Here is a 24423-nt window from a genome sequence, read left to right on the forward strand (position 1 = left end):
CTGGTTCCTTCTCTTTCCTTCTTGTGAATATCATGCTGGAGTTACAACCATCACTTTGGATCATGTGGCAAGACAGGAAAGAAGCCCTGTACTAATGAAGGTAGGGAAGAGTTAGAAGGGACTTGAGTCCTAGATGACCAGGGAGCAGCCATACCAGCTCACCTTGAATTAGGAACTTAATTCCTAACTGATCCACATGATGAATGCTAGTCAAGATGCATCCTTTCCCTAACTCTGTGGGACTGCATGCTCTTTGAGTCCATGCTGTCTCCAGTCTGGCTACGTTCTAGTTAAAACAGGGAGGAAATACACTCTGTATCAGTTTCTAAGGGTAGATTGACGCCATAATGGACTAGGTTTAACTTCAGTTGAGACTTTTAGGAGAAATCTTTCTGCCTGTTGTTTGTCAGTAATACTGACTGGTCTCTGTGAGCTGAAAGAATAAATCCTTATTCAAGGAAGTCTTCGTGTAATCTACATCTTACGAATCTGCCGTTCAGCCTTGCGCTCTTCTAATGTCAAGGTGTGAGATGAGGTTAAAATTAAAGGCATGAAGAAAAAATTTTTTAAAAAAATCAGGAAAAAAGAGAAGGTTTTCTTGTGGATTTCCATTTTTACTAGAATTTTTTTTTTGAGACGGAGTTTCACTCTGTCACCCAGCCAGGAGTGCAGTGGCTGAATCTTGGCGCTCACTGCAACCTCTGCCTCCCAGGTTCAAGCAATTCTCCTGCTCAGCCTCCCAATAGCTGGGATTACAGGCAACTGCCACCACACCTGGTTAGTTTTTGTATTTTTAGTAGAGACGGGGTTTCACCATATTGGTCACACTGGTCTCGAACTCCTGACCTCAGGTGATCCACCTGCCTCAGCCTCCCAAAGTGCTGGGATTACAGGTGTGAGCCACCACACCTGGCCTACTAGAAATATTTTTAAAAGTTGTATTCTTATAAACAATTAAAATTTCATTCCTTCATCTAAAAATGTTTTGTAAGGAAGAATAAAGACAAGAATATGTAATAATATATTTTAGATATGCAGAAAGTCTACTTAATTTTTAGGTTAGACAGTTTAATACAAAGCAGGTCCCTTTTTGAACTGGTATTGTTTTATTTATTTAAAGAATTATATGGATCAAAAGAGTGCAATTATGAAGATAAAAATTCTTTTTCATAGACACAGAAATTAAAAGAACTTTTCCTCAGAAAGATGCACAATTCACCTCTATTCATAGTAAATAAAACGTTTTAGTAAACAAATATCTTACCCTCAAATACACTTTTATTCTAAATATTGATATTCATTAATTACATAAGAATTCATGTAGAAGCTATTCATTCCTCATGTCTTGTAGTGCTTTATTATTATTTTTTTAAATTATACTTTAAGTTCTAGGGTACATGTGGATAACGTACAGGTTTGTTACATATGTATACTTGTGCCATGTTGGCGTGCTGATAGTGCTTTATTTTTAAATATATAAATGTTGTTCAGTCTATCACTGCTAAATGAGTAATTTAGCACACACACATGTACTTATTTTATTAAAAAAACATGGAGTTGAGAATAATTTATATACATACATGTATACTGACATTTATAAAATTGTAACTCATATTGGAAAAATACTATACATATTATTCTCAGTATGCAAAGTAGGAGGAAAACACCTAAAACCTTTAATCAGTCTTAAAATTCTGATAATTTTACAAATTAGTTCTAATCCATAGCAGTGAGACCATTTCCTTTTCTTTTTTTTTGAGACAGAATCTTGCTCTGTCACCCAGGATGCAGTGCAGTGGCACAATCTTGGCTCACTGCAACTGCCATCTCCTGGGTTCAAGTGATTCTTGTGCCTCAGTCCCCTGAGTAGGTGGGATTACAGGTGAGTACCACCACACCTGGCTAATTTTTGCATTTTTGTAAAGATGGGGTTTCACCATGTTGGCCAGGCTGGTTTTGAACTCCTGAGCTCAGGCAATCCACCAGCCGTGAACTCCCAAAGTGTTGGGATTACAGGTGTGAGCCACTGTGACTGGCTGAGGCCATTTCTTACATGAGGCTTACAAGGTAGACTTTATATGCTGCTGGGACAAAAGTTAAGTGGTAAATATGACATCTGATGATCTAACTGACGTTCTCAGCAGATACTTTGCATCACTTATAAAACAAAAGAAAGTCAAACACAGAGTTTTATTTTTAACATAATTTTAAGTTAACTTTAAGTACAAGATACATATCTGTTAAATTATTACTGATCTACCACATTATTTTTTAACTTGTTGAATACCTATAATCTCTGTTCTTTCTGAAAGCTGGCATTTATTAAACATGTGGGGTTTTCACATGTTCCTGACATTATTTATAATTTCAGGTGTTTCATCTAAGTCAGAGTAATAAAACGCTTACTCTCCACTGATTTTTACACTGGAAAAATGTTGTTTGTGGCAATGCAGTAGCTACATATCATTCCTTTAGTCCTTTACATGCAGACCGAAGAAATGAAAACTGGCTGGGCACAGTGGCTCATGCCTGTAATCCCAACATGTTGGGAGGCCGAGGTGGGCGGATCACTTGAGCCCAGCAGTTCGAGACTAGCTTGGCCAACATGGCGAAACCCTGTCTCTGCTAAAAATACAAAAATTAGCTGTGTGTGTGGTGGTACACGCCTATAATCCCAGCTACTTGGGAGGTCGAGGCAGGAGGATCGCCTGAGCCTGGGAGGTGGAGGTTGCAGTGAGCCAAGATCATGCCACTGCACTCCAGCCAGGGCAACAGAGCAAGATCCTATCTTAGAAAAAAAAAAAAAAGGAAATGGAAAACTGTTAAGAATATGCTTTTCATAAAAGTCCAGTTACTTATTTACAAAATACTAAAGACTAATGATAAGGTGATATGAACTGAGGAGTACCATTACCCAAGCCTTCTGTACCTGAAGTCCAGTTGTAAAAAAAACACCAAAGTCCATCCACCTTTGTCCTAAACAGGTCTGCATTGTACCTCTAATCTTGTACAGTCTTCATGAAATTAACGTCTTCATGTTATCTTAAGCACTTTGGTTTAGAAACTTCTTAAAATATCATTCAAAAAGAGCTTAGAGCATGTACAGAGTGCATATAAAGCTCTATTTTACATAATTGTATGTACGGCTATCTCAGGAACATGATATGTTATTTAGAAAAGGTCATAGGGCAAAAAAATAAAACAAAACACCAGGTCCAGGTACAAATAATCCCAGTCAGTTACGCTGGCTCATGCCTGTAATCCCAGCACTTTTGGAGGTTGAGGTGGGAGGATTGCTTGAGCCTAGAAGTTCAAGACCAGCCTGGGCAACATGGTGAAACCCTATCTGTACAAAAGACACAAAAATTTAGCCGGTCCTAGTGGTGCACACCAGTAGTCCCAGCTACTTGGGAGGCTGAGGTAACAGAATCACCTGAGCCTGGGAAGTTGAGGCTGCAGTGAGTCATAATCACACCATTACACTCCAGCCTGGGCATCAGAGTGAGACCCTGTCTCAAAAAAAGAAAAATTAAAAGAAACACCCAAAAACAATCCCCAAGAGGACTAAGAGGGAAATAAAACTTTGGTGCCAGACAAGACAGCATCAAGATAAAGCCAAAGAGTTGCTAAAAACAAAAAATAATAATTCAGGCAATTGGTTGTCTGGGTTCTGCAATTTGACAAATTCCACTCGACACTAATATACAGAACTCTTTTGGTCATTGTCACACAGCAGAAATGCTTCTATATGTGAAGTTGTTCTGGACTGCCTGTTACAGCTATTAAATGGAAACCCCAGAATTCATCCTGAATGTCTCTGAACGTGAAAAGTCACATGTGTTAATTTAATTCAGTATAAAATTTCCATGTTCTCCCACAAGACGAATTTCAGCAGTGTCTTCCCAGTATGAAACCACGTCTTATCACTCCACCAGATTCAGAATTGGTATTAATTCTGACAGAAGCTGAAACTAAAGCCTATGTTTTCTTTAGTCAACATAAGGCCTTTTTTCAGAGATGATGTGAATTAATAGTTTAAACAACCAAAATAAAAGAACAGACAAGAATTATTTTTCATACATCCATTTCCATTGCTAGAGCTGCAGTGATCAGCAGAAGCATCTGCCTGGCTGTCAGTATCAAGGTGGATCCAGGCTGTTGGAACCGGTGGATCCAGGGGTTGGAATGGAGGATCCAGGGGTTGGAACTGGTGGATCCAGGGGTTGGAACCGGTGGATCCAGGGGTTGGAATGGAGGAAGGCTGACTAAAAATGAGACTCGGAACTTGGAAGGCCTGTACCACGAAGGCCAATTCTGCCATAAGCCCTATTGCCCAGGTATGTTACATAAAACATCCAGAGATTACAGTGAAAGTCAGGGTGTGTCTGGACACAGTGGTTCTCAACTGTAATCCCAGCACTTTGGGAGGCCGAGGCCGGTGGATCACTTGAGGTCAGGAGTTTGAGACCAGCCTGGCCAACATGGTGAAACCCCATCTCTACTAAAAATACAAAAATTAGCTTGGCATAGTGGCACAGACCTGTAATCCCCGCTACTCAGGAGGCTGAGGCAAGAGAATTGCTTGAACCTGGGAGGCAGAGGTTGCAGTGAGCCGAGATCATGACACTGCACTCCAGCCTGGGTGACAGAGTGAGACTCCATCTCAAAAAAAAAAAAAAAAAAAGGTGAGAAGTAGCACATAGTGAAAATGAATATAGTAATTTTACAGCTGGTCAGGCTCAGTGGCTCATGCCTGTAATCCCAGCACTTCGGGAGGTTGAGACAGGAGGATTGCTTGAGCCCAGGAGTTTGAAACCAGCCTGGGCAACATAGTGAGACCCTGTCTCTAAAAAATAAAATAAAATAATTTTACAGCTTTTGGTTCTCCTGTATTATATAGCATAACTGGGAATAAAAAACTATGAAATTATTTTCCCAAGACCAGTTTTACTCATCTTTAGCACACCTGTTTGCTGTGGTTATCCAGGAGCCACCTACATCAAGGTGGATCCAGGCTGTGGTCTTGCATTGGGTAACAAAGCCCTTCCCAGAGGGAGGAGTCACACCACTGGGTCAAGAGTCACGAATGAGTATTTTTACACGTTTATTAAAACAAGTTTCCTGAGAAGTTTGACTAGGCTATGTTGTTGTTAACCTAGTTTGCTTAAAATGTACAAAAATGCAATCAAACTTACATATCTGCTAAATATTCTAAAGTCAGATTTTGTTCTGATTGGCTATTAGGGCAAATTAGTGAGGGATTTTTTTGTTTTTTTGTTCTGTTTTGTTTTTCTAACAATAGTCTGAAACATAAAATTAAGTTTGGGTTTAAAAACAATTCTTGAAACTGTCATAAACATATGATATCTATTGATTAAACAGTAATAAAAAGACACAAGCTACAAGAATTGAGGCTTGACTGTTGTGGCCGTATACTAACTTCATATACCTTGATAGAACAAAGCATCTTCTTAAAAAGTGATTTGTACACTGCACAAGTATAGCTTTACCAAATAAAAACTCAATGACATGTCACTGAAATTTGCTTCTTCTAGAATTGGAATTATGTAACATACTGAATGATAATATTTTTATCGTATTATAAAATATGACTTCATCAACATGAGATTCCAGGACCCCAGATACTTCTCTGAACTTCTAAAAGTTCATTATTTGATAGGATTGGATCAAATGTAAAGGCCCAAGTGTTCAAAGATCTTAGATACCTAAAGAGAGAAAGAGGCAAATGGAGGCTCTTCTGAGAGTCAAAATGTTGATGAGAAACAAACTGGAAGTAGCACACATAGGCAGAAAAATAGACAAGTTATGATTCAGAAAACAATTGTATGCAATTTTGGCATAAATATCTGAGAGTCACTGTGGGCCATGAGTTGAAAAGGAACATGCAAGAGAGCAAGGAAAACACAAAGCCTCATTCAGATGTGCTGGTGAGAATATGACAGACAAATCTGTTGAAGTTATGTACCATGAAGTCTGTCTTTTGTCAAAGCTCTATGCAGTCCCAGGATAGCGTGATAACAGTGGTTAAACACAACCAGCTAGTTATAGCTTTCATTGTATGGAAAGACCTTTCTGGTCTGGAACTCTGCCTTTGAAATTATCCACGTAGTTCAGAAGGCAGATACTTGTTAAAGGGATCCCAAAAGGTAGGAGACAAGTACTTTTTGTTATGCATTAGGGCAGACTTTCAAGCACAAGACACAAAACTGGGCAGCAAATGTTTGGGTAGTCCCATCTCCCCTTGGTTCATATGTGGGTAGCAAAATGAATAAAATTTTCCTTCTTTGTCTTTCTTGAAATAAAATATCAGGTATCCAAGGAGAGCTGAGGACTCTCAATTTGCTAGATTGATTTAAAGGGGTCAGATTTGGAAAATTAAGGAATAAATGGAGATCGGTTTTATTGGAGTAGGTGTGGTCAGTGGGCCTTTTCCATTTTGTGCCATTGCTTTTAGCACAAGGATGTCAAAAATCCCACATAGAATGTCATCTCTGATGGATTGACAGAGACCTCCTGGGGTGCTGTGTTAGGACATGAGGCTTATCCCAGCTTGGCAGGAGAGAATGCTAAGCATGATGAGTGATACCTGCCACGGGCACAGATATTTCCTGCTTCTCTTCTGTTTGTTTCAAACCACCTTCAGGATCTCTGAAACATAGGCTGACAGATGACTCCTACCTGCACATACTTCCTACCCACATGTCACATCCAAGGGAGGGATGGTGAAACAAGTGTGAGCTTTGCAGAAATGCTGACAAGCAAGGGAATTTCAGCTGAGGAGTACATAAGTTCTTTCACCGAAGATTCCTAGTTTCTCTGAGAAGTTCTTAAGGGTGACCAGACCTGGCCATGTCAGGGTCTACAAGTTACCAAACGCCATCTCATCAGGACTGTGGACCCTCTCACTGTGTCTTCTTGGCAGGCAGAGCACACTGACCCCCTGGGATGGTGTTTTCATTAAAACACTTGCTGTGTTTGGTGTCTTTTCCATGACATAACACTCCTTGAGAAAAGTTCTGCTGAATGTAGTTTACCTGTCCGAGGACTTGAATAATCAGAGGAAATTATCCAAAGCTGGTTAGTGGCCCAAAAGGAAACCATTGATAAAACGGCTTCCTGATTTAGGCCCTAAGGAATGAAACAGAAAGGTGACGAACATTTAGCATGAGCAGAGTGAGTGCAGTGAGCTAGAAGCTGGCTGAGAGGAGGCAACGTGCATTGATCAGAAGTGAGCACATCACCCGCCTCCTTCTCCACCCTCAGAGGCAGCGATGGATGGCAGCCAGGCCTTTTCCTAGTACTTCTCAATTGCACATTCTTCCAAGTGCAAGTGATGCCATCATTAGGAAGAGTGGGCGTTGGAAGAAACAGCAAAAGGTTCTTGTGTCTATGTTGATTTGAAATTAATTAAATTTGTATCCTCTTCATCCTCAGTTGGCAGGCTCAGCGGACTCCCTCAGGGGTTGCTTCTCTTGGAAAACATGAGCGCCATTCAGGCTTAGGATTCATTATCACTGTAAAAAAAACACACACAGACACACACAGACACACAAAAAACCAGTAATATATTTCTTTTTCTTTTCTTTTCTTTTTTTTTTTGAGATGGAGTCTCACTCCGTTGCCCAGGCTGGAGAGCAGTGGCACGATCCAGGCTCACTGCAAGCTCCGTCTCCCGGGTTCACGTCATTCTCCTGCCTCAGCCTCCCGAGTAGCTGGGACTACAGGGGCCTGCCACCACGCCCAGCTAATTTTTTGCATTTTTTTTTTTAGTTTTTTTTTTTTTTTTTTTAGTAGAGATGGGGTTTCACCGTGGTAGCCAGGAGGGTCTCAATCTCCCGACCTCGTGATCTACCCACCTTGGCCTCCCAAAGTGCTGGGATTACAGGTGTGAGCCACTGTGCCGGGTCAACAGTAATATATTTCTAAGAAGCTAAAGAGAGCTGGTCACTCCATTGTGGAGGTGACTGAAGAGATCACAAACTATCAGGAAGCCAATGGTGTCCAGCTTACAATTTCTGAAACGAAGGTCAGTCTGAATTTTACACTTGATTCCTGAGGAAGAAATTAATGAGAGCCAAAAAATAATCCCTAGCTCTTGCCCCTCACAGCCCTCCCCAGTGCTGATGCAGAGAACCAGATGGAGTTGGGGGTTCCCCGTTTAATCAGTCTAATCCCATTCTCTATGAATACATGCCAAATTGCCTTTTTCTAAAACTAATTTTCCACATGCCGTTTTCTCTCAAGAGTTTGTGGTCCTGGCATGTCTTCAATAGCTCGTTTTGTTCATACCTACAAAGGAGCTGGAGGGGCCTTCTCAGTATCATTTAGAATTCAAATATTGGGCATCCTGGGGTGTGAGCAGACATAAATGATCAACATGGTATTGGAACATGACCACACTGTTGGCTGATTTGGTCTTTTGCTTCTAACTTGGCTGTCTTTGCCAAGTGTCTGGCTCCACAGCTTTTTCCTGGTGGGCTCACAGCTCCACCAACTCTCCTGGAAAACAGGTGGCACTTCCCTTCCTCGCATTTCTCTTTTTAGTTCTGTACTCCCTTCACTCACATCCTAGCAGGTCTCTATTTGAAGTGACCTCTGCTTCCAAGGGAGCACTTGAATGATAATGATCAACAGATCTGGTATCTCCCTGGCTCATAAGTATAGATAGTCTGCAATAGGTGATATTCTTCTGACTCCTACTTCAGTGCTCTTCTACTCAGTGAAACTCCATGTGTTTCTAAAAGGACTTTGGAGCAACTGAGACACACATAGATAGATAGATAGACAGACAGAAAGACAGATAGATAAATAGATAGATAAGTAGGTAGATAATGATGGATCTATCCATGAAAGGGCAGGAGACATTGTGTATATGTTTGTGTGTGGTGTTGGTTCATGTTGTGAAGACAGAGGCAGAAGCTATCATAAGGAGGGAAGAACAATGGGAAAGGAGGGGGAGGACAGAATTTTATCTGAGGCAGAGAAGTGAACAAAAGGACAAACCAGGGTGGGTGTGGTGGCTCACACCTGTCATCCCAGCTCTTTGGGAGGCTGAGGCAGGAGGATTGCTTGAGTCCAGGAGTTTGAGACCAGCCAGGGCAATACAGTGAGACACCATCTTTACAAAAATTAAACATTAGCCAAGTGTGGTGGTGCACACCTGTAGTCCCAGTTACTCAGTAGGCTGAGGTGGGAGGATTGCTGGAGTCCTAGCATTTGAGGCTGTAGTGAGCTGTGATTGTGCCACTGCACTCCAGCCTGGGTAAGAGACACACCCTGTCTCAAAAAAAAAAAAAAAAAAAAAAAAGACAAACCATATCAAAATGTATTTCAAATGAAAGCCTGGTTGAAAGTTTAAAAATGTTTCATCTGAAGAGTAGATGTGACAACCCCTTTCACTTATGTCACCCTGAATAATTTTTAAACTGCCTCAGGAGGTTTAATTTCTTGGAAATTGGGTGGTGGTAAGAGAGTATTTCAAAGATCCAGGAGTCTATCTCTATAGAACATAAGGCTCTGAATTGCATGTTTTCCTTTTGTGACCTTATCTTGAAATTTCAGCCACTTGAAGCAGAGTATAATATACAACTGAACAACAAAGGCAAGGCCCTCTTTTGTCCACAACATTAATATTTGCTCAGCTGTTATAATAGAAGTGATTTTTAAAGTTAATTATTATAAAATTAGTCCCTATTCATTGGTTAAAAAAATAGAAAATACAAATAAGCAAAACAAAAATACCAATAATCTCACTACATTAACATTTTGGTATTTATTTCCCCAAAGATTTTCCTGTGATAATAATATATATCTTTTTTGTACAAAATGGGATATTTTATATATTGTTCTGTAATCTGCTTTTCTCACTCTCATTCACACGTAAACATCTGCCTCTCCTAATAAATATATACAACATCCTTTCAGTGACTACATAGCTTTCTATTGTCTCACTAAATCAAAAAATTTTTTTAGCCAATTCCTTATTGTTAAACATTTAGGCTACTTTAAATTTTTAATTTTTATTTATTATAAACATTGCTACATCTTTGGAAACTTCCAATAGTTACCTTTGCATATATCCCTAGAAAGGGAATTGTTAGGTCAAAGTATACACAATTTTAAAGCTTTAATGGCTCATTGTCAAATTATCCCCCTTTCCTAGAAATTTTTACAATTTACATTCTTCCAACACTACTCTTTAGGGAAATATCCTTTTCCCCATGTCCTCTCCAACATTGAATATTATTATTTTCATTTTTTTTGTGAGTCCAGTAGGTGAAAATGGTATCGTATTTACCGTTACTTTTTTATTACTACAAAGAATAAACCTTTTACAAAGCTTAGTTGGTAATTTTAATTTCTTCCTTTGCTGAATTGCTTATTAATAGTCTCTGCTCATAAAGTAGAACAATTATTATTACATTTTTAGATAGGATCTTGCCATGTCACCCAGGCTGGAGGGCAGTGGCAAGATCTTAGCTCACTGCAGCCTCGACCTCCTGGGCTCAAGCAATCCTACCGCCTCATCCCCCCTTCCCCAACTCCTCCATAGCTGGGACTACAGTTGTGTGCCATCACACCTAGCTAACTTTTGTGGAGACAGAGTCATGCCATGTTGTCTAGGCTGGTCTCGAACTCCTGGGCTCAAGCAATCCACCCACCTCAGCCTCTCAAAGTGCAGGGATTACAGGTGTGAGATACACAGCCAGCCTACTGTGTTTTTTGAAGTACAAGAACATTGAGTTTTTAATGTAGTTACATCTATCCTTTTATTTTTTATTTTTTGAGAGAGAGTCTCGCTCTGTCGCCTCCCCAGTAGCTGGGACTACAGGCGCCTGCCACCACGCTCGGCTAATTTTTTGTATTTTTTTAGTAGAGGCAGGGTTTCACCGTGTTAGCCAGGATGGTCTCCATCTCCTGACCTCGTGATCTGCCTGCCTCGGCCTTCCAAAGTGCTGGGATTATAGGCATGAGCCACCGCACCCGGCCACATCTATCCTTTTCAAATATGATTTCTGACTTGTGTATCATGCTTTCAAACTAGTTCCCTCCTTAAAGCTATATAATATTTTCCTGTATTTTTTCTGGCTTTTTTTCTTTCTTTTTAACACTCAAACTCATCTGGAGTCTATTTTAGTATAAAGCGTGAGGTTGAGCTCCAAATTTCCCCCCCAAATGTTAGTCAGTTGTCCCGAGACTATTTATTAAATAATCCACTTGCTATGAAATGTTAATTCTAATTTGGTTCCAAGTGTACACTGTTTTAATTGTTGATCAAGCATGACACACTCCCTGTGAACTCCCTACCCTTATTCCATCTTACAATTTCACTTTTTCCTTCTTTTAAAATTGTCCTGGCTCTTTGCACACAGTTATTCTTCCAGATGAAATGTGCACAGGGATTTTTAAGATGACTGGGTTGAATTTAAGATGATCATTTTTACATTGTTGAGTCTTTCATCAGGAACACAGTATACCTCTCCATTCGTTCAAGTCTTTTATGTGCCACAATAAAAATCTGAACATTTTATATTATCACCTGCATTTTTTCAGTTAAGTTGATCCCTGGGTAGTTTACGTTTGTGCTGTTTTTATGATATTACCAATGTTGGTGTGTGCTGAGTGGCTTTTTTAACATAGTAGATAAGAGCCCTGGGTCAGTTGGCCTGAATCTGAATCATGGTTCACTTTCTTGCCATGTGACATTGGGCAAATTAACCTTTCTTAGCTGGAGTGTTCTTATCTCATCTCATCTGCAAAACATACATACCTATACCACGAGCTTTATTGTTTTGTAAATAATAAATGAGAAAATGCAGGTGAAATACCATACTCCAGGCCTGACACACAGACACATGAATGAATGTTAGTAATCCTTATTTTGCAGGTTTTACAGTAGCCAGTGCTTATTGGTAAAACACTAGCATGAATATTGTTTCAAGTATCCAAAGGCTTTCAGCAACCATCTTCCAAAACAAACTAAATTTCTAAGGGGAAGCATTTTGAAGGCTCAGTGTGGGACACTGTCCATCAACAAGGACTTGTTTAACTTAAAGCACCAAAGAGGAAAAGAAGCTCAAGCTATGGTGCCCACAGCCACAGCTCCGTGGACCATGAGCAATTGACAAGCACTGCCACATAGGGTAATAGTTGCCTCACCTGTGGGACATCAGGCCACTCCTAGGTGTAGCAACTCTTACTGGTGCTGGGATGGACATCAGGCATGTTGGTAAATCAGCAAGCTGGGACCTGGCCCACCACTTGAGCCTGGAGGCATTCTCTCCCAAATGCTCATTCCTTTACTTAGTTAGGCATGTTTCCTGCTCTCTTTTTGGCTATTTATTCTCTCTGTGAAATCATCAAATAAACCTAGACATTTTTAATTCTGAAAATTCTTAGAGTTCTCTGTTAAAAAAATCTTAGCAAACTGTCACAGAATTGCAACAAATCAAATAAGTGATCCCTTTTCAAACCTTTAGTTTGAAAGCAGTTTTAGTAACTTATCTACAATGGTAACATTAGTGAGCAATTTTTCTAGGAATGTTAGACAGATATTTTAAGAATGTGGGCCAAGTGTGGTGGCTCATGTCTGTAATCCTAGCAACTTGGGAGGCCGGGGCATTTAAGCCTCAAGGACCACTTGAGCCCATGAGTTCGAGACCAGCCTGGGGAACATAGTGAGACATTGTCTCTACAAATTTCAAAAATTAGCTGGGCATGGTGGCTCGTGTCAGTAGTCCCAGCTATTAAAAGTAATGGCAAAAACTGCAATTACTTTTGCACCAACCTTATAACTTATGTTTGGGTGGCTGAGGTGGGAGGATTGCCTGCGATTGGGAAGGTTGAGGAGATGTAGTGAGCTGAGATCACACCACTGCACTCCAGTCTGGGCAACACAGTGAGACCCTATCTCAAAAAAAAAAAAAAAAGAATGTGGAGCACCTTTCCCAAAAGTCTGCATAGTAACAGGCTGACAAATAAAACCAAATTTAATTGACTAAAAAGCATCATTGTATTGTTTTCTTTAAGAAGGCATGTAATGGGCATGCTACCAGTTGAATAAGGACTGATGCAACTGTAATACCTTGTTTCATAATTGCCCCTTTGTTGCAGTCAGGATTAGATAAGTCATCTTTGTTCTCCTGACCAGTCTATCTTGTAACAATCCCTCTTTATGACCACAGCTTGTGTACTCTGTCTCCAAAGATGGCAATAAACCTATGTTCAACCTTTCTTGTGTTATGATGCTCTCTAACTCATTTTTAGGGGGAGTGCAGAGTTCAGGTTAGCACAAAATCACATAACAATTAGATCAGGCTCCCTTTCTCTTCAATAGAATGTCCTTTCACCTTCCTGCAAGAGGCCTGGTCTCAGGTGGAATGATTGAGGTAATGCATCTGGCTAGCATCAGAGGCAAGCCTAGTCATGCACATAGATCATGCCCATGTTGTAGATATAATCTGGGCCACTATTCAAGCAATGCTGTGGTTTTTAAAAGTAAGTACATCTTCCCTCATCCAACACATACATGCACACACACACGTGCACGTGTGCATCTGTGTTTTAATAATAATATTTGAGGTTATCATCCTGTAGGATTATAAACTGTTACTTTGTATCCCTCATAATATCAAGCTCAGATCTGAGAGAAACCGACACTTAATACTTGAATTACAGATGATCCCCGACTTACAATGTTTAACTTACAATTTTTTTGACTTTACAATGGAGCAAAAGTGATATGTATTCACTACATGCCTTGACTTACGATGGGGCTATCTCTAGATACACTCATTATAATTTGAAAATATCGTGCATTTTTGACTTAGGATTTTTTTACTTACAGTGTGTCTCTCAAGACCTAACCCCACTGTAAGTCAAGAAGGATTTATACGCTTTTAAAAGACTTTGAGGGACTAAAGAAGAAAAGAGGAAAGAAGCCTCTACACAAAGAAAAAAAAAATAGAAGTGGTCACAAAGATTGACTTGAGCAGACAGGCCAAAAAAAGCTCACACAAAACTGCTGTTTTCTTGCAATTAATGGTTAAGTGTTGTCAATGACTGTGCTGGGTGATAGACACATCATTCACCAAATACTTTCCTATATTAGCCTTATGGTGGTTGGCTTTCTTGCTGCTGAGTGTTCTTCTTTTTCTAATCTATAATTTGTCTTTTAATTTATGAAATATCTCTTATTTTAACAAAATAGTAAAAGAGAATGAAAACACACTTTTAAAAGAAACTTTTCTCTAGATTGAGCTTTATCAGATACTAACCTGCCATGTGAACTTGAACAAGCCACTTAACCTCTCTGAGTTCTAAGTTTACTCAAATTATATTATTTTTAACTGGTTGTTTTGACATGATGTCAACAGTGTCAGGCACATATTAAGTGTTCAACAAATGTCTTTTGAAAAACTACATCAAAAATTGTACTTTCTCAAAAAATGACAAAGAGAAGGGATGAAACAGGAAGAAATCCACAAAATTCTCTATTAAACTAACCTAAACTTTTCCTGAAAAATAGTGAAGCGACCCATTTTTATAACGACATTGAGCTCAGAAACATAAACTATAGAATAAACAGCAGAATTATTACAAGAACAGATATACTGTCACTCTCTCTTAGTTAATTTCTTGGGCATCTAGCATATAGAAAATGTGATGTAAATGTCTTGCTATTGTTGTAATTATTACTGAATTTTCAAAATTATAAATCCACTTGAGCAGAATCAAATCTAATTCTTTCCCTAATCTTTCCCTATGTTGTTGCTCAATGTAAAATCATCCCTGTGGTCAAGAGATATAAGAAGAAAGAAGACAGGCATTTGGCTGATACTTGCGATTCCTTGTCTGTGGTTATTCATCTGAGGTTGTAGAGACAGAAACAGCAAGCTTTCAGGAAACCGTCTAACTACAAATGCCTCCAGAAGAAGGAAGAGGCTGGCTAGATTGGAAGAGTCATGATAAAAGGGACTTTTTCTTGTTTGCACCACTATCTAGTAGCATTTGGGAGGGTGTTGTGAGGGTGGGGTTAGGCAATAAGGGAGTGTGTTTTCTACACGGAAGTTAAAACAATAATAAAACCAACCAAGAGGATCTGTTTTCTGTCATTACCATGTGTTGGCAATGCTTAACGAGATCAGGGATGAAATTCTCTTCAACTTGAGGGCAGACCCCTCCTAGCGCCCTCCTCCCACTGACACTATGCCCCCGTGCAGCGCCAGGCACATAGCAGGTATGAATCACGGAAAAGACGCTAAGATGGAAAATAAGAATATGAAACACTTCCCTCCCCCATGATTCCTTTGTTGCTTTTCCTATTGATTTTTTTAAAACATGAAAACCATAGTATCAACTTCCCATAGTATTTTGTACATCTCTGGTCCTTATTAAAATCCTGTGCTGTCTTTTGGATTCCACAGCTCAGGAAGAATATCCATTCAATGAGGACGGAGGAATGTAATGAACAAGGAGTGGCCAATCAGACGTGGATAAAATTCTGAAAGCCCTGAGACTATGGACCCTAACAAGACAAGGTTGAAGTCTTTGCACACAATGTGGTATATTCAGTGTAGGGTGGTTATCAGATTAACTGCCTTTTCCCAGAAGCATGGCAGATTTAGGTTCTATGGACTTAATAGATAACAGAGGTTCTTTGTCAGGGAGGTCTTTCTAGCATCAACGCAAGTGGAACCCTGTAAATGAATTCCAGAAGTCTTTGTTTATCAGGAGAAAGAAGTGTGTTTTCCACTAAATTCAATTTGTAATGACTGTTGCATACTTTCTGAAGCATTAAATTCACCTGTATACTACTTTGATGACAGAGGAAGAATCATGCACAAGGTAAAAGCCAATGGAAAACTTTGGGTGATAATGGTGTGTCAATGGAGGTTGATAGATTGCAACAAATGTAGCACTCTGATGGGGGACATTGATAATGGGAGAGGCTGTGCATGTGTGAGGGCAGAGGGTACATGGGAACTCTGTACTTTCTGCTCAGTTTTGCTGTGAACCTAAAACTGCCCTAGAAATAATCTTTTAAAATACCAATGTGGGAGGGGAAGAACTATTGCCACTGCATAAAAATAATTAGTTTCACTTGCATAGTGCTTTAAAACTTAGCTACTGCTGGGCACAGTGTCTCATGCCTGTAATCCCAGCACTTTGGGAGGCCGAGGTGGATGGATCACCTGAGGTCAGAAGTTTGAGATCAGCCTGACCAATGTGGTAAAACCCCGTCTCTATTAAAAATACAAAATTAGCCAGGCACGGTGGTGGACACCTGTAATCCCAGCTACTTGGGAGGCTGAGGCAGGAGAATTGCTTGAACCCGGGAGGCGGAGGCTGACAATAACTATTGCACTCTAGTGCACCGTTGCACTCTAGCATGGGCAACAAGAGCAAAACTCCATCTCAAATGAATAAATAAATAAATAAATAAATAAATAAATAAATAAAATAAAAACAAAACCTAGTTAGGTGGTTTCATTCTCTTATATCATCCTGTGAAACTAGAAGGACAGATGTTCCTATTTCCATTTTTCAAGATGAAGAAATTAAAACTCAGAGAGCTAAAGTGACTTGTTTTTGTCTAAAGAACAAACAAGCATTCAAATTAGGTCTGAAAATGAGTCTTCTGGTTCTAAGTCTTATGACCCACTAATGCACTTTCCACCTGTATCTATAACAATTCACAAGCTTTTAGAGACAAAAGAAATCTTATTTTTGTCCCAGGGTAGATACTCAAAGTAAACATTTTATGGATTATCAATGTAGTTAAAACATAAGAAAAAGAAATGTAACTAAAATTATGACAGAAAAGAAAGACTATCCAAATTATAAGGTGCTAATACCCTTTTAAAAACTTCAGAATGGGCCAGGCACGGTGGCTCACTCCTGTCATCCCAACACTTTGGGAGGCCAAGGCAGCAGAAGAATTCCTCGAGCCCCAAAGTGTGAAACCAGCCTGGGCAACATAGGGAGACCCTGTCACCACAATAAAGTAAAATAAAATTAGCCAGCCATCGTAGACAAACCTGTGGTCCCAACTACTCGGGAGGCTAAGTTGGAAGAATCACTTGGGCCCAGGTGGTTGAGGCTGCAGTGAGCCATGATCACACCACTGCACTCCAGCCTAGACAACAGAACGAGACTCTGTCTCAACACAAAACAACAAAACACCAAAAAACTCCAGAGTGATAAGTGGACTATTCCTAAATCACCAACATTAATGGGCCTATGCCAGTAATGAAGGAGAACAGAAAGTCTCATAGTAGATCAAACAAATTCCTGATTTCCCAGGATTGGGAGGTCCAGAAAGAAACCATAGGGAACACAGGGACAAAAATAATGCTTTGCCCACCAGTATTGATGTGTCTGGGTCTTAGGATACAGGCTTAGGATAAAGGAAGTGAGGTATTTTGTTTGTTTGTTTGTTTTTTAATCTAGTGAGCTGGGTCTTAGTATAAAGGCAGTGAGTTTCTGTACATCAGTTTTAATTTCCTAATAATTATAGTAGCAATAACCAGTGCTTATTGAGAACTTACTTTGTGCTGGATTTTGTTCTAAATCCAATGTACTTTTCTTAGATATTTTAGTGAATAAAAAATTGACTTTGCAATATCATAATAACCTTTGAAGTAATCAGAAAGTGCCTGGCTTTACAAAGATCTAGGACTTGCCATTCTTGGTTCTCAAATGCTAGTGCTGGCATCACTGAGAGGGCATAAAGTGAAGGCCTGACAGCCATCCTGTGAATGTCAGACAGCTCTGGACCCACAGAGGAATGTAGACATTCCCTTTTAAAACAATAATTTAACTATGTTAAGGCTGTAGCTCATTTTCTCATTATTTCAAAAATCTGATTTTTTTTTTGAAACAGAATTTCGCTCTTGTTGCCCAGGCTGTAGTGCAATGGTGTGATCAGCGCTCACCGCAACCTCCGCCTCCTGGGTTGAAGAGATTCTCCTGCCTCGGCCTCCCAAGTAGCTGGGATTACAGGCACCCGCCACTTTGCCTGGCTAATTTTTGTATTTTCAGTAGAGACAGAGTTTCACCATGTTGGCCAGGCTGATCTCAAACTCGTGACCTCAGGTGATCTGCCTGCCTCAGCCTCCCAAAGTGCTGGAATTACAGGTATAAGCCACCATGCCCGGCCAAAAATCTGATTTTTAAGGAGCTTTCACTGCCATACAATTCTGTAATGTTAAGCTTCTTCCATATTGCCAACAATTTCAAAGAGCAAAAGGCAGGTATGTAAAAATCACTGAGGGTGGTTTGTAGCATCACTGAAGGTGCTCATTAGGGATAGAGTAATAAGATATTTAAGATATTTATGGAGGTTTAGTAGTGATCTGAGCCCTATACCAGACATATATAGTTACAGATTTCCAGGTAAGGTCAAAACATGGGGAAAATATCCCTTTGTAATATTCCCCCTGGCATTTGTTTTCTCCACCTGCTTGTTTCTCTCTCTCTCTCTCTCTCTCTCTCTCTCTCTCAGAGACAGGGTCTTGCTCTCGCTTGTTGCCCAGGCTGGAATGCAGTGGTACAATCATAGCTCACTGCAATCCTGAAATCCTGGGCTCAAGCAATCCTCTCACCTCAGCCTCTCAAGTAACTAGGACTACAGGCAAGCATCACCAAGCGTGACCTGGAATCTCTTTTAAATAGGATAGAATCCTTTCTGAACTGGCAAAGAATCTTAACATGAAAATGCCTAGGGGGGTGATATTGACCTAAATCTACAATAGGTATAGCCTTTGGCATCAGAGCTGAGGTTTGTCTGAGTAAGACTGTGTGGTGTGATGTGAGGAGAGATTTGGGATGGTGAATTCTTAAGTAAGGTTTAGGGGGAGATGCAGAAAAAGGGTCCAAAGATAAACATCTGACTGCCCCAACCACTGCCTAATAATCAGTATTCCCTTGCGATGCTCAGGCTTCAGAGATTGCCCAGTGACAAGTGACTGCAGTCTGGAAGCATTTAAGATGACTGGCACCAGACTTCTGGCGAACACAGAGGGAGAGCATTTATCCTGCCTGAAGGTTTATTCCATTTATTCCAACAGAAGTGTGATATCTCAGGCATAGGCTCAAGTCCTCTCCTCTCTGGGTATCCATGAGTGATTGCTGCCAACCACTCAGTACCTCCAAGGTCACAGCAGAGCTCTGCAGAGCAAGTCCCCAGCCTGCTGAACCATCAGTCCTTTTTCCTTAGAACACTTCCCATGTCCTGACAAAACAATTCTCTAATCAAAACACCCACAATGTGGTCATTTCTATCCTCACAAAAGATAATATAATTTAAATGAAATTGTGGAATGCTAAACTAGACCCAAACACCAAAGCACTAAAATTTTCTATCAAGCAGAGCCACCTAGTGGTATAATGGAACATTTTTTTAAAATTCCCATTTATTTTCTCACTCTAGTTTACAGTTACCCACTTTAAGACTGTCGCCTCCATCTGTTTTCCTTACCAAACATCTATTTATCCAAGGTAAACAAACCTACAGTTTGTCATAATTGGAAAGTTTTATGACTAAAACAGAAGCTGAGGCAACAGTGTCTCCTTAGAAGGGCAAGAAAATGTCAATACTAATTTATTTCTAAAGATAAAGAGCCCCAGGATATTTACTTTATAGCCTTCTATTTTCTGTAACACACTTCCTCTTCTCCACACTATGCACATATCCACCCATGTAAATGGTCTCATACAATTTATAGGCACGGAGAAGCCTGGTTGCCAATCCCCTCCCTGCTATATACATATAATCTGTGGCAGAAATGAGAAGTACCTTGGGTTGTGATTTGATTCCTTCTCTTCCTTCAAGGTAGGTAAACATTCATAGTCGGCTAGGAAAGAATAAAAGCAAACTCATTGTTAGTTACTGAAATTGTATCTTCTATCCACAATCCTGATACAGTTGAATACCATAGTTCTCTGATCTGTGTGGTTACTTGCGCAAAAATGGCCTCACCAAGGAGTGACAGTGGTGAAAAGATTAATGATGTCAAGGTTCTTGAAATGGAAAAAGCGCTAATAACACAGATACAAAACTTCAACATGCCTCTGACCCTGGAAAGGACACAATTCATCACTGCTTGGTTATTCTGTCCCTGTAGCACCCCAGTGCTCCAAAAGCTAGAATCTGCACGTCTCAGGATAGACACTGGCATAAGATGGCTTCGCCTGAGGTTCCAATGTGTCTGCAGAATGATTTCCATCAGATTGCATGGTAGACAAGAATTGGGTAAAGTGGGAAAACAGCCAATCTTCCTATGGTCATGAGTTCCTTTCTATACACCACTCGTTATTTTTAAGGGCAAAAAAGTTCTTTGATTCTATCACCTATATGTCAAAATAACTCAGCTTTAGTTGTCGAATAGAAATGCCTTTTCCAGTTTTCTGGTTTTAGTGAGTATGACAGAATCATGATTTTATATTTCACAAAATCTCTGGCACAAAACGTAATACAGCAACATAATAAGAAGAGATTGCCTTTCTGTAGTGAATTTTTTTCTTCTACTTTTTTTTCTGCATTTTAAAAATTCTACTATGTATGCATATTACTTTTAGCAACTGAAAACAACAAAATGAGATTCCCGAAGTACTATCTCAATGACCCGCCCCATCCTCAAATAGAATGGCTTTACAGAGTCCTTCTTTCCTGTTAGAAATTGTACAGGTTAGCTGAGTGGCTCTTTTTTGAAATCACATCTTGATAAGCCTCTGGTAGTAATAATTCTTTGTTTGTTTGTTTGAGATGGAGTCTTGCTCTGTCGCCCAGGCTGGAGTGCAGTGGTGCGATCTCAGCTCACTGCAAACTCTGCCTCCTGGGTTCAAGCTATTCTCCTGCCTCAGCCTCCCTAGTAGCTGGGAGTACAGACATGCGCCACCACACCAGCTAATTTTGTATTTTCAGTAGAGATGGAGTTTCACCATGTTTGCCAGGCTGGTTTCGAACTCCTGATCTCAGGTGATCCACCTGCCTTGGCCTTTGAAAGTGCTGGGGTTATAGACGTGAGCCACCGTGCCTGGCCTGGTAGTAATAATTCTCATAACCAGTCTCTGAATTTTCCAACTCTACTATAGAGTGTTGAATTTGACAGACTCTAGGGTATTCTTTTTAAGATAAATGGTAAAAAATACAAATGATATGATAATGCTGGGTTTTTATTAATTTAATCTAAGTAGTAAAAATAATTAATTTTTAAAGGGAATTTTAAAAAGAAAAAGCAGCTGTCATCATTTTAAAGTCCCATTATTGATTTACTAAAAAGTAAGGAACATATACTTCCATTACTGCCAGATATCAATTGTAAATTGTTATATGGGTTATGTGTATCACCATCTACATGAGCAATGTCCAATAGAGCATTCTAAAGTGATAGAAATATTCTACATTACACTGTCCACTTAAGTAGCCATTGGCTACTAAACACTCAATATTTTTAACTTTAGTCTTAATTAATTTAAATTTAAATAGCCACATTTGGTGATTGTCTATTACGTTGAACAGCACAGATCTATGGCTACTACATTTGATAAAGTTTTATATCCATAGTCAGTTTATACTTATAGATCTCTAAATTCTGTAATGTATAAGTTAATGCCAGATGCTAACTTTTTCCAGATCATTTGGCCTCAGAGATTTCCTTTCTTGAGTAAAATACCATTTTCTGCTTCAAAAAGACCATTTCAACAACTTGTACAGAAATAAAAACAAGTGGCAACAATTAAGCTGAATATTTAAATATTGTCAGACCAAGTTTATTATCTGCATGTACCAGATCTAATGTGGGTTTGGGCTCTGTCTCACTCCAGGATTTATTGAGATATTTATAAAGCTGTTGCAGCCTTCTGTTACTAAAGAGGAAAGAAAAAAAAAAAAAAAACTTTAGGTTACCACATACCATTTCTATTCATGCTGTTCATCCATTTATCAAGCTCTTCCATTTCAATTTCCATAACAGAGGGTGTATCTTCCTCAAAAATAGGGCTAGAAATAGAGAGCAAAAGGCTTGTTGGAAAGAAATGTGAAATGTGTCTGATTTCATTTGGAAAGAGACTAGAGTGCTGATCCTGAGGAAGATGAACTTGATTCAGTGCCTTATGCTCTAGGGAAGCCTGAGGGCTTGCCCTTGTCCAAACTATCAAACTTCAATAGGAAGAAAGGCTACCACACAAACATACATTTATCACAGGTCCAAAAGTGGGGTGCCCACAGGCCCAGCAAGTGGACTAAAAAGGGAACCCAGGAGACTGACTGCTCCCCTGAAGGTACAAAGTCAAGTCTGCAAGGCTCCCAGGGTGAGGCCCTTCCGGGGAGTCGCCACATTAAGCATTTTAGCCTTGCTTAATTTCACTTCCTCTTCCTTGGGGTTTTTTGATCAGTGCCCCAGGTCAAGAGGCCACTGTCTGCAGGCTATAGTTATCACCTGTCCCTTCAATTCCCAGGCCTTTCTCTCCTGGAGAAATGGAGCAGTTGCTTTCAGAAATTCCCCGCTCTCACTTGCAGAAGCTCAAAGTGCACAGTCAAGGGACAGAGCCCATGGTTAGTGGAGATGGGGCTGGGGAAGGAGGGACCACCAGCTCTGAAAGCAGCGTAGGCAGTACACTGTGTAGAGGAAGCCACAGTTTCTAAACCAGGAGGCTGCTTGGAAGGTGGGGAGGGGATGGCATCACCCCAGAACATGCTTCTGAGTGGAGGCTTGTTTTTCTCTCTCCCACCCCTCCTTCCCTCCCTCCTCTCCCTTCCTCCTGCTCCTCCCACTCTTCCCTTCTTCCTCCTCTCTCTCTCCCATCCCTGGGGGTTCTTGCTGTGCAAACTTCTGCTTCGACCAGGGCTCCCCTGCTAAATACCAGCTCAAGTATCTTTGCAGGTGATAAAATTTCTAATCAGAGTAAATGAAACGACATCCTTGAAATACAACTAGGGATGGAATATTTAACTGCTATGCACTTGAAATTGGCAGCAGTCAGAATTCTTTCCTGAATGTAGGACAATGAAATAAAGCAGATGACACACTGTCCTTGCCCAGATCACATTCACACGCTGGACAGGGTTTGGGGATGCCAGCACATCCTCCCTTAGGCTACCAGGGATCTCCAGCCCAGCCTGGGAAGCAGGAGAGCTCCGCAAGGTGTCAGAACAAAAACACCTGAAAAGGCAGCTGTCTGCCCTAACTGTTGCTGTTCACACCCCAGGTGGATCAGAAGCAGCAGGGAAAACTTACACTTTCACGTTTTCATTTCCCAGTTCATCTAAAAGGAAATGAACATAAAGGTCATGTTAGCTTTGTTCTTCCGTAACAACTTTTAATCTCAACAACAGCTGAAGTCTGCTTTACAAAGAGAGCAAAATGACATTAAATAATGTTTTTAAAGGAGCGATCCTTAACTTAGAGTTAAACAAGTGCGGATTGCCATATTGAAACGAGGTCCTAATCCCTGTGAAATCTGCTTTCTTTTAGATGTGGATGGTCAGCTGAGAACACTCACTTCAGATCAGATGTTCATCTGTCTTTATGTTTGACATCCACAAGAAGAGGAAAACAGTGGTAAGGAAAGGCAAGGGAGGGTGAAACAAGAGGGCTTGCTCCTTGGCCTCCCTCAGTAAAATGTCCCAGATCTAAAGGTTGCTGCTTCATTTCCTGTGATACACCATGCTGAGCACTGTGGCACTGTGCCCCACTCCTGGCAGAGGATGTGGACTCTTCCATCAAGGGCTCCCCTTGGAATTTTCCTTTTACCCCTGCTCTTTGCATGACCGGATCCCTCACATCCTCAGGGTCCCAGCTTAAATACTCTTTCCTCAGGGAGGCCTTTCCCACCTCCTCTATATAAAGCAGGGCCCGTCTTTCCTGTTGCTCCCCAGCTCAGCACCTTGCTTGCATCCTTCATAATATTGGCCACAATTTCTCATTGGTCAACTCGTCTGTTTGATTTTTTTTTTTTCTGTCTGTCTCTCTCACTGGACCATAAGTACAAAGGGGCAGTGATCGTGTCTGTCTTACACATTGTGGTATCCCCTCAGCTCTGAGCCAGCTAGCACAGTACCTGGTAAATGCCTAGTCAATATCAGTAGAATAAATGATTAGGTGTTAACCTCAATTGTCCAGCACTGGGGTTCAACTCATGTCCAATATTTTGGACTTAGCATAGTGAAACTTCCAAGAAGCCTGTTTTTAGTTCCCGTTGGTTGAGGTGAGAGTCAGGTAACTGTTTACAAAATGCCTCTAACGCACATCAGACTCCAAATGAACAAGTGGTGAGAATTGGAGCCTGATGTCCCAGCTGAAGCCCTGTTTCATTTGGCAGGAGAACCAACACATCCAGAGAAATGAGGCAATGATGTTGAGTGGATAACATAGGCCTGCTGCACGATTTATGATGTGA

At 40.4% G+C, this 24423-nt stretch overlaps 1 protein-coding gene across 1 annotated transcript in view; it reads right to left on the reverse strand.

Moving 5' to 3' along the window:
* Positions 1–5090: 5090 nt before the first annotated feature.
* TMEM154 (transmembrane protein 154) overlaps positions 5091–24423 on the reverse strand; it is a 54578-nt gene continuing 35245 nt past the window's right edge. Inside the window, exons 4-7 of the mRNA XM_025386731.1 lie at positions 23262–23289; positions 21939–22024; positions 19820–19877; positions 5091–7535 (exon numbers count right to left, since the gene is read on the reverse strand). Of these exons, the coding sequence (XP_025242516.1) occupies positions 7520–7535; positions 19820–19877; positions 21939–22024; positions 23262–23289 (188 nt within the window). The 3' untranslated portion in view covers positions 5091–7519. The remainder of the gene's footprint in view (positions 7536–19819; positions 19878–21938; positions 22025–23261; positions 23290–24423) is intronic.

The sequence above is a fragment of the Theropithecus gelada genome, chromosome 5 (genome assembly GCF_003255815.1).
Source record: "Theropithecus gelada isolate Dixy chromosome 5, Tgel_1.0, whole genome shotgun sequence".
Lineage (NCBI taxonomy): Eukaryota > Metazoa > Chordata > Mammalia > Primates > Cercopithecidae > Theropithecus > Theropithecus gelada.